The 12,399-nt window shown below is 36.7% G+C and overlaps 1 protein-coding gene across 1 annotated transcript in view; it reads right to left on the minus strand.

The window, feature by feature from the left end:
• Nucleotides 1–12,399, minus strand: part of LOC306848382 (inositol 1,4,5-trisphosphate-gated calcium channel ITPR3-like) — a 34,126-nt gene that overhangs the window by 6,646 nt on the left and 15,081 nt on the right. The window contains exons 26-55 of the mRNA XM_079382894.1: nucleotides 12,067–12,252; nucleotides 11,911–11,988; nucleotides 11,196–11,315; nucleotides 10,967–11,089; nucleotides 10,674–10,874; nucleotides 10,208–10,459; nucleotides 9,880–10,005; nucleotides 9,680–9,805; nucleotides 8,678–8,798; nucleotides 8,320–8,501; nucleotides 7,919–8,067; nucleotides 7,677–7,785; nucleotides 7,044–7,131; nucleotides 6,728–6,903; nucleotides 6,476–6,638; nucleotides 6,158–6,306; nucleotides 5,674–5,874; nucleotides 4,588–4,698; nucleotides 4,398–4,493; nucleotides 4,217–4,318; nucleotides 3,855–3,941; nucleotides 3,684–3,761; nucleotides 3,314–3,506; nucleotides 3,094–3,216; nucleotides 2,758–2,930; nucleotides 2,509–2,673; nucleotides 1,047–1,236; nucleotides 796–879; nucleotides 598–719; nucleotides 346–511 (exon numbers count right to left, since the gene is read on the minus strand). Coding sequence (XP_079239020.1) covers nucleotides 346–511; nucleotides 598–719; nucleotides 796–879; nucleotides 1,047–1,236; nucleotides 2,509–2,673; nucleotides 2,758–2,930; nucleotides 3,094–3,216; nucleotides 3,314–3,506; nucleotides 3,684–3,761; nucleotides 3,855–3,941; nucleotides 4,217–4,318; nucleotides 4,398–4,493; nucleotides 4,588–4,698; nucleotides 5,674–5,874; nucleotides 6,158–6,306; nucleotides 6,476–6,638; nucleotides 6,728–6,903; nucleotides 7,044–7,131; nucleotides 7,677–7,785; nucleotides 7,919–8,067; nucleotides 8,320–8,501; nucleotides 8,678–8,798; nucleotides 9,680–9,805; nucleotides 9,880–10,005; nucleotides 10,208–10,459; nucleotides 10,674–10,874; nucleotides 10,967–11,089; nucleotides 11,196–11,315; nucleotides 11,911–11,988; nucleotides 12,067–12,252 — 4,240 coding nt within the window. The remainder of the gene's footprint in view (nucleotides 1–345; nucleotides 512–597; nucleotides 720–795; nucleotides 880–1,046; nucleotides 1,237–2,508; nucleotides 2,674–2,757; nucleotides 2,931–3,093; nucleotides 3,217–3,313; nucleotides 3,507–3,683; nucleotides 3,762–3,854; nucleotides 3,942–4,216; nucleotides 4,319–4,397; nucleotides 4,494–4,587; nucleotides 4,699–5,673; nucleotides 5,875–6,157; nucleotides 6,307–6,475; nucleotides 6,639–6,727; nucleotides 6,904–7,043; nucleotides 7,132–7,676; nucleotides 7,786–7,918; nucleotides 8,068–8,319; nucleotides 8,502–8,677; nucleotides 8,799–9,679; nucleotides 9,806–9,879; nucleotides 10,006–10,207; nucleotides 10,460–10,673; nucleotides 10,875–10,966; nucleotides 11,090–11,195; nucleotides 11,316–11,910; nucleotides 11,989–12,066; nucleotides 12,253–12,399) is intronic.

Consider the following 12,399-nt stretch of genomic DNA (forward strand, 5'->3'; position numbering starts at 1 on the left):
ATTGTCAAAAATAAATCAATGCAAATTCAAAAGTTAGGGTCAGTAAGATAAAACACCTTTATTCTGCAAGGATGCATTACATCTATCAAAAGTGACAGTAAAGGCATTGTTACAAAAATGTATTTCAAATAAATGCCTTTTATAAATTTCTATTATTTACTTTCTATCTATAAAAAAGTTTCCACGATATTAAGCACCACACTGATAATAATCAGAAATGTTTCTTGAGCAGCAAATCAGCATGTTAGTATTTCTGAATGATCATGTGACACTGAAGACTGAAAATTCAGCTTTTCCATCACAGGAATAAAGTCTTTAAAAATATATTTAAATCTAATTTCGTACCACAAATGAAACAGGTGGTCTTCAGTATCTCCTCTTTCTTTTGTTTTTCACTACGCAGGTCAGCAAAGGTGTCAATAATCACACCAAAAATCAAGTTGAGAACAATGATGATGACAATGAAGTAGAAGAGAAGGTCGTACACCACACGAGCAGGAAACAAAGGCTCCTGTAAATTGAACAACATTGTATCAGTTTGGTTAGGTTTTGTATTCCTACATGAACACATTTCTATATGGTTGTGGGTCTCCATACATTCTTAGAGGGCTTGCGCAGGACATCTCCCACACCTCCACCGTTCCTCAGCCCATGATTCAGCACCGTAACGATACACATTAGAAGAGTGTCACACGCTCTCTCTGTGTCGTCCTCTTCTTCTGCAAAAAAAATTTAACAGCTGAGTTCTGATACCAACACAATAATATTAAATATTGTCTTTAATGCTAAACTCACCTTCTGATGGTGCAACCAAACTAGTTTCCTCTGTGCACTCCATTCCATCTGCACTGCAGCTGCTCATAGAGTTATCTGTACCTGCTTATAGGACAAGAAACGCCATTAAGCCAGTGGCATCAATAAATAATAAATTGAATGTTGCAATTCAAATTTATCATGAACACTGGATTTGATGCAAAAATCTGCAAAAAACTATTCAGATGGCCTTGTGACACACCAGCAAAGATGAAGAGATGTATGCAATTTACCTGTATCTGGGAGAGCAAGCCGGTCCACTTCCATGATGAAGTCATCCCTGAGGAAGAGAAAGGCCACGATGGAGAACAGGTAGACCAGGATGATGGCCAAGACAGCAGTGAGGAGAATAGAGCGGCCATTACGTGTCACACTCTTGATGACATTAAAGAGTGTCTCCTCGCGGTAGATCAGATCAAACAGCTGAAGGAGGTAAAAAAGAAGGGAGAAACAATTAACACAATATTTATGCCTTTCAGTCATACACAATCATGTCACAGTTTCTCAATTCATTTAAAAACCATTATATTTTTACATTTTACTTTTCAGTTGTATTTATTCACCAAAACTTATTTTAATGCCATTTGGTGCCTGGCAAAGGTTTTGTGGCATATTTACAATATTGACAATTAAAACATTGCAGAAAAGCCAAAAGTAAACAATTAAGCTACAGTTTTGTACTGCAGTATATTATTAATATACTGTATTAATAATATTATTATTGTACTATTATTAAATTTTTTCTATTTTAATATATTTTAAAATCTAATTTATTTCTGTGGTGCCAAAGCTGAATTTAAAAGTCATTAATAGATTATTAAAATGTTGAATGTAGTGTAAAATCAATGTTAAAACAGTTGTACTGCTCCTTATTTTGGATTAAACTGCATTTTTATCGTGATATTTAATGTATAGAAATTTTAAAAGAACAATGTAACACTTTGATAAATTTATTGCATCCTTGCTGAATTAAAGTATTAATTTCTTTTTCAAAAAAATTTTTTTCTTTTTCTTTTTTTAAAGTGCCCCTATTATGGATTTTTGAAAATTACCTTTCATGCAGTGTGTAATACAGCTCTAAGTGAATGAAAACATCCTGCAAAGTTTTAAATCTGAAAGTGCAACGTGTATAAAGTTATTGTCTCTCAAAAGAAAGAGTCGACTCTGAATCATTGAAATGAGTCATTTTGAAAATGAATCCCATGCCATTTCATGCTGATGTCAACATGAAACATTAGCATATTGCCTGTCCACTTGTTGTGCCCAGACCTGGGAAAACTTGATTTTCCCATTGGTCTAAATGAAAATGCAAATTCATTCTTTGCCACTAGATATCGCTTTTGGAGCACTGTAACGGCTTTACACAAATCAGCACTCGATCAATTCAATCGACCAATTGGACCAATCACCGCAGATTAGCATCACGCAAAGGAGGGATTTAGAAAAATTAATCGTTTGAACGAATCGTTTGGTAGTCGTTGAGCAAATAAGGTAAAAATAAATGCATATTATAAGAAAATTAAAGTTTTTTTTTGACCTTGCATGCATGTCAACCTGTTGTTGGGGACTCCCAAAACCAAAATATGAACCTTTCATAACCCATAATAGGCGCACTTTAATGAAAAAAACCAACAAAAAAAAAAAAATTTTATCGGTAGGTAGTGTAAGAGTGGTTCAATAAAAATTAACACCCACCAATATGCTGTAGAAGAGTTCGTGGACAAAAATCCCCAGTGTGCTGGTTAACACATAGGCCAGGTGGTACAGGAACTCTACATCCATCACCATGGCTTTATATCCCATGATGAAGGTGCCATTGTTCCCCACAAAGCTCACCACGAACACTATCTTATTGATCAGCTGGTTAAAAAGAGAAATTCTGAATTAAATCCAGTCGTTTTTTTATTTAAGCAAACATACAGTATTTTGGGAAGTAAGTCTTACATTGAGAGCCCCCAGCAGGATGAGCGTTGGCCCGATGCCAAAGTGATAGATGCAGCGCAGGGTGATGGCGACAGTGAGGGACTGGAACCCATAGCGCTTGGATAACAGGCCCAAAACAGCCAGTCCAGCGAAGCACCAGAACAGCATAAGCAACAACGAAGTGTCTATGCTACCTGGAAGCACAAAAAAAAAAATTAAAATTAAAACTACATGGAAAAGCAATTTAGAAAGCTAAGTGTTGGTCCATCATTGTGTTCTTTGAAATTGATGGTAAATGTAGCATTTATACAATTAATGCACTAAAGTTACCAACAGATAATGCACACATAAACGTACCAGAATGACCAGAGTCATGTGGATAGAACAAAGCGATGATGAGATTGATAAACACAGCCAGATTGAATGATATGGTGCCCCAGAGAGACATTCGTCGAGAGAACCAGTACAGCACTGGCATGCCTAAAACACACAAACATCACAATAAAACATCACAATAAAAATGTGTTAAGGACAATTTGAATTCACTAAGCCACAACACCCTAGGCCCAATACTTACTTCGAAGTTTTTTCTGCCATTCCATTTCATTGTGCAGGAAAGAGGTCTGATCGAAGAAGTGTGTGACCTTGCTGCCCTGCTCGTCCTGCTCTGTGGTGTTAAACACACGGATCTTTGACTCCTCCGTCAGGAACTCACAGATGGGATGAACAGGAAACACTATCTGCTCCATGCTACGGTCCTCCCGCACAATCTGCATGTGACATGCCAACGGAAAAGATTTCACAACTTCTCATAATCACAGATTCATATTTATTGTAAATTAATATATTTATTTTAGATTCTGTTTGGAGACATTAGTAGAGCTGAAATTACAACAAGAGAATCGAGAACAACACACAAAGAGAAAATAACATTCTTTTTTTGTTACCTCAATCTGAGCCGTTTGACGGTCATAGTACTCTAATGGATCCTCCTGTTGCTCCTCCTGCTGCTTGTTCAAGGTGAGCTACAATAAACACAAGCAAAAAACTCAAAAATAGAAAATGCACTTGTGAAAATGTACTTGCATACTGTCCTAAAAGTAAAATTCATAAGTTACCATAGAAGAGATGCTTTCCTCTCCTTCCTCGTTTGTCTTCTTTTGTGGTTTAAGCAGTGTGAGGAGCATTTTGTTGTGCCGGGCAAGCTGAAAAAAAAATTAATAAAAAAAATAAAAAAATTTGAAACACTATGGTCTTTACAATCAAACCGCCAGCAATAATATTAATACAAAATAATAATAACAACAAAATGCATATTGTGTTCTCATTGTTATGGGCTATTGGTTGTTTATTGATAGTTAATAAACAACTAAAAATTGTCTCTACATATCAGGTATTGGACACAAAATAAAAAATAATCAATTGTGGTCATTAAAAAAATAATTCTCCAAATACAAAAGTATATGATGCAGTGGTCTACCTGTAATGCCAGGATGTAGATGTTGTGTCCAACTTCCAGAGGTGAAACTTCTCCCTCCTCATTCTCAGCCTCTTGCTGGTAAGCTTTTTTTATCACCTCCATCTGAAGACATACAATATAGTCCTCAGTAATGTTAAAATACTACTGTTACACATAATACACAAGACACAGCAAAACTGACCAGTTCCCGGGGTCGGAGGTTAAACAGGATCCTCTCTGCATTCTCATTGTCATGACGACTCTCCATCAAAGCGAGCAAGAGCTTAGAGGCGTTGTCCTGGCAGTAGTCACACATTGTTATAAATAATGATGAACATGATTTATTTATGCTTAAAGTAGTCTCAGTGTTCATATCAGGACTGCACCCTCACCTTGAGCTGCAGCACCAGCTCCATACGGTAACGACAGAGAGGACTGATGTCATTCAGAATCAAGGCCGTGATGATGTCAATGCCGTTGGACTCATGAGAGACAATGCATGTCTTGAGACAGACAAAAATCAATTAGAATTTCATGAATTCGAAAAAAGTACCAGTTTATTTGTCTTTGCCAGAAAAATCACTTCAAATGGAAACACTTTAGGGGCTTTCGCACCACATAGCTCTAGGAACTAGCCAGCAGGGTGGTTCCTAGAGAACCAATTTCTCCCTTGGACTGTTTTCCTGGTTGCATTCGCACCGGTAGCAGGAACTCTGAAGTGGCCGGCAGCGATGTCTTTTTGCATGGCATTAACAAACATCAACAACAGGTCAAAGGAGGATGCCATGATCGGAGCTGTTTTTGATATGTCGTGGGTTTCGGGATAATGGAGATGGAATGTTAACGCACAATTTACGCGATTACAAGAGCAAAAAGTTGGGCTAAGAGACAAATTTTTTTATGACAACTTGCAGTGTTACATATCATCGAAGCTGAGAAAAGAACAGAACACCTCAGACATCAGGTAAATGCCGTTATCGCTGTATTCCATGTTCGTGGAGTAAATATGTTTACATTGATTTTCAAAAATGCCAGCTAGCCGATGTTTTGCATGCGTTTGGCCAATCAGCGAACACTTACGTCACTGATAGTTCCTACAGAACTGTTTTAGACCCTGCTCTGAAGTAGGAGCTAATTTAGTTCCTCCAAACGGAGTTCCTAGAACTAAAACCGTTCCTAGTTCCTGCGGTGCGAACACGCCAAAAAGTGGGTACTTCCACAATTAATTCAGGTCCTATGAAAAGGTTCTCGCGGTGCGAAAGGCCCTTTTGTTTTTATAATAAACATCAGCTTGCGTGCTTTATAATAGTTGGTAAGTGAAACTCTTTCTGAATCTGGCGTTTTCAGATTCTCTATTTCTGAATCTCCTAAGGATTAATTTAGTACTTAAAGTAAATTCTCGGCCATGGATTAAAAGCATCCATGGCCAAAAATTATTTATTTAAAATAATACCAGTATTAGTAATTTATAATCTCACCTGGTTCTCTTGGCATGGTCCTTGGCAGTACTCTGTGAGGGTCTCCAGGGTCTGTGTGATCAGCTCCACGTTGTTCTCATTGATGTAAAGACCCAGCAGACCCAGCCCTCCCGTCGTGCTGCCGCACATGATGTCCAGAATTTGGAGCGTCTCACAAACCAGGTTATAATTTGTTTTATTGCTCTGAGCGCGAAGAAAATTCTAGGGCAAAGAACATGTGATTTATTAAATGAACAGATAATGATATAATAAATGATCATTTTGTTCAATTTCTCAGAAGAGAAGATTTCATATATTCAACTTGCATCTCCAATAAAGACCTTTTAGATATTTGTATTGGAAAACAAGACAAATATACTGAGAAAGACATTGTGATCTGATTTAAGACCTTTTTAAGAAACCCTGATCATTATCAAAAGCACGCTAGATGACATGATCATCAGAGCTGATGCTAAGATGATTGTTAATCTGGGGTTGCTCAGACCTGAAGATCCTGATTGTGGTTTTCACAGAGCAGCTGTAAAAAACGCAGGATAGGTTTCATGATGGTGACAGAGGGGCCCATTTCTGTATCTACTTCCTGCTGCTCAGGCTGAGGTGGCTGCTCAGGTTGGCCAAAGGAAGGCACTGCACCTATAGGAAACCATTGTTAGAGTCAGCAATGAATGTAGATAGATTCAACTGTTTCATTTATCAGAAATGCATAATAAATATATAAGATAACTTTATCAACTTAATAACAGAGTCATTTTGACCCCTTCCTCTCACAATGTCTGCACTTCATACACTTTTTTCAAATTACCTGTCTCCATATCTTTGTCATCTTTGGCTTTATTGCTCATTTCCCCCACGTTGACAGAGATGTTGGATTTGATGTCCAGCTGTGCATTCTTCATGCGGTCATTTAGTACTTTAAAAAACTTCTCCGACTTGTTGTCTCCCATCATGAGTTTGTAGAAGGAGTTCTGTTATAAACAGGAACCGATTTATATATAATAATGGGTACTTTTCCTTGAAAATGCAACAATATTGATGACTAAAGCTGCTTCCCCACCTGGATCTCCGTGTTGCCTCCTTCCAGCAGACAGATGGCGAACTGAATGCTCTCCTGAAAGATCTTCTCATTCTTAGTGCTGGTTATGAGGTCTATGAAGAGTTTGGTACCACCTTCTTTATCCAGACGACACTGTAATGCTGCAACTGCCAGCCAGTCTCTCTCTCCTTCTCCACCTGCAAATACACACACCAATATTTTACACATGCTTTGTGCTGATCCAGCTAGCAATTACAGTCAAAATTAAACACTCTTGTTTGTGTGATATTAATAATTTTTTTATTCTATTATTTTTCATCAGTAATTTAAAAATTACCTCCTCCATGTTCAACAACCTCTGCTTTGATGTTCTTTTTGTTGTTGTAGAGGTAGTTCTGGAGCAATACTTTTCTTAAGGCAAAGCTCTGCAAAAGACAGCACTTTTATTGTTAAATTAAATCAATTACAATGACTACAGAGCCCAAACTAACCCACCAAAAATAAAAACTTTTGGCATTAAAAGAAGTTTCGTTTTACTCTGGAAATAACACCAAGCAATATTCTAGGTTAAATACAACTCCACACAGCGTCTGTGACACGCTGTAATTTAATTTCAACTCATTCCTCAATTTATAAAAACAAAAGGATAAACTGCAGGTTATGCAATTCCCATGAATGAGGTTTTTCTCCATGTAAAAAGTAACAATTAATGTTACTTGTACAATACCTTGTATTGTAAATATTACATTCATAATAAATATATTATTTAGACTATACCTTTAGAATATTTAGATAAACTAAGAATATATTTTTGAAATTTATAAAATGGCATACTTTACCATTTTTAGAAAGCTAATGTTTTTTTTTTTTACTTCATCCAGTTAATATGCTAATTTGATCACTTACATTTGTATGAGAAATTGTTAGATTACATGGTGATGATATTATTAATATTATAAACTAATCTCACCTTCTCATCAAAGTCCAGTTCATGAATGAGCATTTCCTGTAGAGTTCTGAGCACCTTGATACAGAGCTTCTCATCTGAATTCATGAGAGCCTTTGTGTGCTGGATCAATCTGCATAAAGTTAAAGAGTAAGGAGAGTAATACAGCATTATGCAACATAAATTATGTGTTTATTTGATTTAGCCACAAAATGCATGCTAAAATCTGTATGGTAAAAGTCCCAGTTTAGACAGAAGTGACTCACTTAGATATGAAGCCTCCTGATTCACAGCGTGATCGAGCATCTGTGCCCTCCAAGAACAACAGCTCGGGCTGGTGCAGCACATCCACCAGCACTGACAGCTCTGCATTAACCAACGGCATCACACGCTGCTCCAGTGTGTTGATGATATCCTAACAGTGTTACAGAAACATTAATACACTACATTCACACTATACATTATTATTGATAGAAATATGACTCAAACAACCTAGTTAAGTCTGTATTGTGTCATATGCGTTAAAGTCCAGGAGTGTCATGCACAATTCGTGTAAGACAGTCATAGTATTTCTGACAAACACATTTTTATAATAATAATTTATTTTGTAATCATTTGGCTCCAAAATCTAAAAGGAGATTGAGTAGGCACACATGCATATAGACACCTGCAGTTTCTCAATTATGTTTTTGTAGTCCCAGGGGTTGGTGGGAGCAGCAGGCCGTGTGAGGCGTGACAGGCTTTTGTTGCTGTGGCTGGAGCGGGACAGCGTGAGAGCATTACTGTGACTCAACATAATATTGACGTGAGCCCCCAACTCTCCCGGCAGAGGGATGGAGCGACTCTTTGCTGTGGGGACAGTCAGATAAACAAATAAGTTGTCTTGTCATATTCCAAAAACATTTACTATATATGAGAACTGAAACTCCTGCCACATTGTAGGCCTGTCAATCATTTTAAAAAAATTTTTTCCTTTTTGTACACCTTAGAATCCATCTACTCGCTTAGAAAGCAAATTGACCTACTTGTCACAGCCAGAGTTCGGATGCAGGAATCTACTTGGACTTTTTGTTGTGGCTGTAGCCAGGGACAATCTAACAGGCGCATAGTAGACTGCAGCAGCTGCTTTACAATGGTATGATGAGCCTGAATGAAACAAACGAAAGAGAAAATGAAAGGGAGAAAGAGAAAGAGATACCTGGAGAATTAAATGGGAACTTATGAAATCAGAAAAAAAAAAATATGTGATATGATAGACCAGTTATTATATTCATCATATTATTATTCCTGTAAAGTTATCTTTTTCTCTAAAAGTAACTATAATATAGTCAGATTTACACTACTGTTAAAAAGGTTGAGGTCATTAAGGTTTTTTTTTTTTTTAACTTAATACTTTTATTCAGCAGTGACATTAAATTTATCAAAAGTGAAAGTAAAGGCTTTTACATTGTTAAATTTTTTAATGAAATGCTGTTATTTTGAGCTTTCTGATCATCAAAAATGTATTTTCACAAAAACATTAAGCAGCACAACTGTATTAAACATTGATAAGAAGAAATGTTTCTTAAACACCAAATCAGCATATTAGAAAAATTTCTGAAGGATTGTGTGACATTGGAGTAATGAGCGCTGAAAATTTAGCTTTGCCATCACAGGAACAAATTTCATTTTATAACATATTCACATACAAAAAAGTTCTTTGAAATTGCAATAATATTTCACAATGTTACTGTTTTGTACTGTAACTTGATCCAATAAATGAACTATCAAAAATAGTTTTAAAAAATCTTCCCCAAACTTTTGAACAGAAGTGCATGTAACTGGAACATATTCTAATTAAATGCAAATAATGTTGAATAAAGATTTTTATGGCAATTCCTTTGACTAAACTTCTAGTTTTAGTTGTTTTGTTTCACTAAATTTCTAAAATGAAACGTCAACCAAAAACATCTGTAATATTGACGATGAATAAAGGCTCATGTGGCAGACACCAGAAATAAGACTATGAAAGACCATTGATGCCTCACCTCTGTGCTGGTGCTGTTCTCTGAGAAGGGAGAGCTGAAGAAGGAATTTATAGTGTCTAAAACCACTTGAATCACATACTTCTCCAGCACAGGGTCTGACATGCGTTTCTCACGGTTGGAGCACACCTGGAATTCCAATTAAACCAAGTTAATGAAACGCTTTATTCTTATACACAGTGTCAGTGGTACAGAAGACTCACCCTAGCCATATCTACAGTGAAGTTGTCAAACAGCTTCCAGATGTGGTTGCTGGTGTAGATCTCTTTCATCTCCACTTCTGTGTCTACATAGCAGTGGTTCACAAAATTTACATATGCAATTTTCACCTGCATGACACAGAGGAGATTCCTAAGTTTTCTGATACATCATATGCAGCAGGCATTTATTTTTCTCCCCAAACACGCTATAAATGATAATGTAATTTAATCATTTAACTGGCTCTAGTAACAAACAAGTGGTAAAAAAAAGAACATGACACATTGTTTAAGAATAAGTGCTTTCATTTCTTGTTTACCATCATCTGATTACCTCTGTGATACAGTCTTCATGTGTGATTACTTTCACCATGTCCTCCAGGGGCAGAAGAGATGTGCACTTGATCTCAGTATAGACGTTTTTGCCCTCTGCACATGCAGCTAGCAGCTCTACCAGAGAAATATGGTACCGCAGAGGGCTGTTGTCCGTCACCCCTTCCCGAGACTGTGTCATCAGTTCCACCATGGTGTCAAATGACGTGCCATCGTTGTAGAAGACAACCACATCATCACCCGCACTTGTAAGCTAATGGAGAAAAAAAAAAAGATGCCATCTGACCAGTTGAATGGACATTTCCTTGAATTCATTATATAACTACCAATGATACAATACAAAACATCTCAAAATGAATAACAAAAAAGTAATTATACACAGTTTCTTAAAATGATTACAAATGATTGAAATTAATACATGCTGTTCAGTATCTCAAGGTCACTTTAATTCGATCACAGTAACAAACCTCAGTCATGATCATGTCTTGACATTTCTTCACATATTTCCCCTCTGCCTTAATGATGGTGTGCAGAAAGTTGAGGTACTGAATGTGGCGGCCATGTGTGGCCAGGCAATGGATGAAATGATGCAGCACAGTCTCGCTGATCTCAGAACAGAGCTGGTAATTATTACTGAAAATGTGCTGCATGGTTTCTGCCTCGAGGAGCTGAGAGAGACAACACAAAAGCCAGAAAAGAGAACACAATGAAAGCATGATAAGCATCTTAAGCTATTTTAAGTGCCATGCTTTGCACTCACCCCAGGTGTGAGAAAGAGGTTGAGGTGTTTATGGAGGAGGTTTTGGTTCTCCAGATTCCCTGTGCAGAACTTCTGTAAGAACAGGTGTGTGTACTTGATGATCTCCAGCATTTTGGTATCATTCTGTTAAAAGAAAAAAAAAAAAGAATCACGTGTTTAGTGAGGGACAAGCCCAAGACCATGATTCACATCAACCACAGATTTTATCTGTTTTAAAAAGACCACAAACCCGATCATAGGAGATCTGCAGCAGGTCAAGCATAACTTTGTGGGCACCCATGTTCTTCAACAGCCTTTGTTGTTTCTTAAATACACCTAAACTGCACATTTTATTCAAACGCTCTAAAATCTGGAGATCAGAGAAAAGATTTCATTATTGCAAAAAATACCGCTTTGTTCATTTACCAAGTTTCCATCTATACTGAACACAAAATATAAAAACTAATATATGCATACAAAAAAGTAATAACTTTAATTATCATAATATACTGTTCAAATGTTTGAGGTCAGTAAGATTTTTTTTTATGTTTTTGAAAGATGTCTCTTATGTTCACCAAGGCAGGTATTTAATCAAAAATGCAGTAAAAACAGTATTATTGTGAAACATTACAATTTAAAATAACTTTTCTATTTTAATACGACTTTGAGCAGAATTTTTAGCAGCCATTACCTTAATCTTTAGTGTCACATGTTCCTTCAAAAAAATCCTTCTAATTTGCTTATTCGTATAATTACTATTGATGTTGAAAACAGTTGTACCACTTAATATTTTTGTGGAAACCATGATCCATTTTTTACAGGATTCTTTGATGAATAGAAACTGTCCCCAATCTTTTGAACAGTAGTGCAATATACTATCTCAGACTTTTAGACCCCACTGTAATTAATCTAATATATTATTGATCAACAGACAAATACACTAAGAACATGTGCAAAAATATCACCTCTTTGACATTCTGGTAGCTTTCATTGCTCTTTTCAACCTTCTGCTTCTTTGTATCGCTCTCCTCCTCTGGAGATACCTGCATGAAAAAGAAAATAAAAATAAGCTTATTTCACCTAATTATCCTGTTATACATAATCCCACATGCATGACTCACTGGCACAGCCTCTTTCTTGTCTTTCTTGTCTTTTTTGTCTTTCTTGTCTTTCTTCCCATCTCCACCAGAGCTACTTTTTTTTATGACCCAAAGCTCAGACTTCTCCACCATGGTGCGCAGAAGATCCAGATCTCGTTTTATGTGTTTGTAGTTGTCCACATCCTGAGTTGAAATGAGAAGCTGGACCTGAGAAGAACAAACATTTCAACCACTTGAAAGAGTACTTTTTCCATTTTGTGCCACATGAACTGATTTGCTGCATGCAAATGAGCATTAAAATGTAAATTGTATGGTCAGCACATTTTGCACATCTAGGGATGGGCTTTACCTGCA

The sequence above is a fragment of the Barbus barbus genome (genome assembly GCF_936440315.1).
Source record: "Barbus barbus genome assembly, chromosome: 28".
NCBI lineage: Eukaryota > Metazoa > Chordata > Actinopteri > Cypriniformes > Cyprinidae > Barbus > Barbus barbus.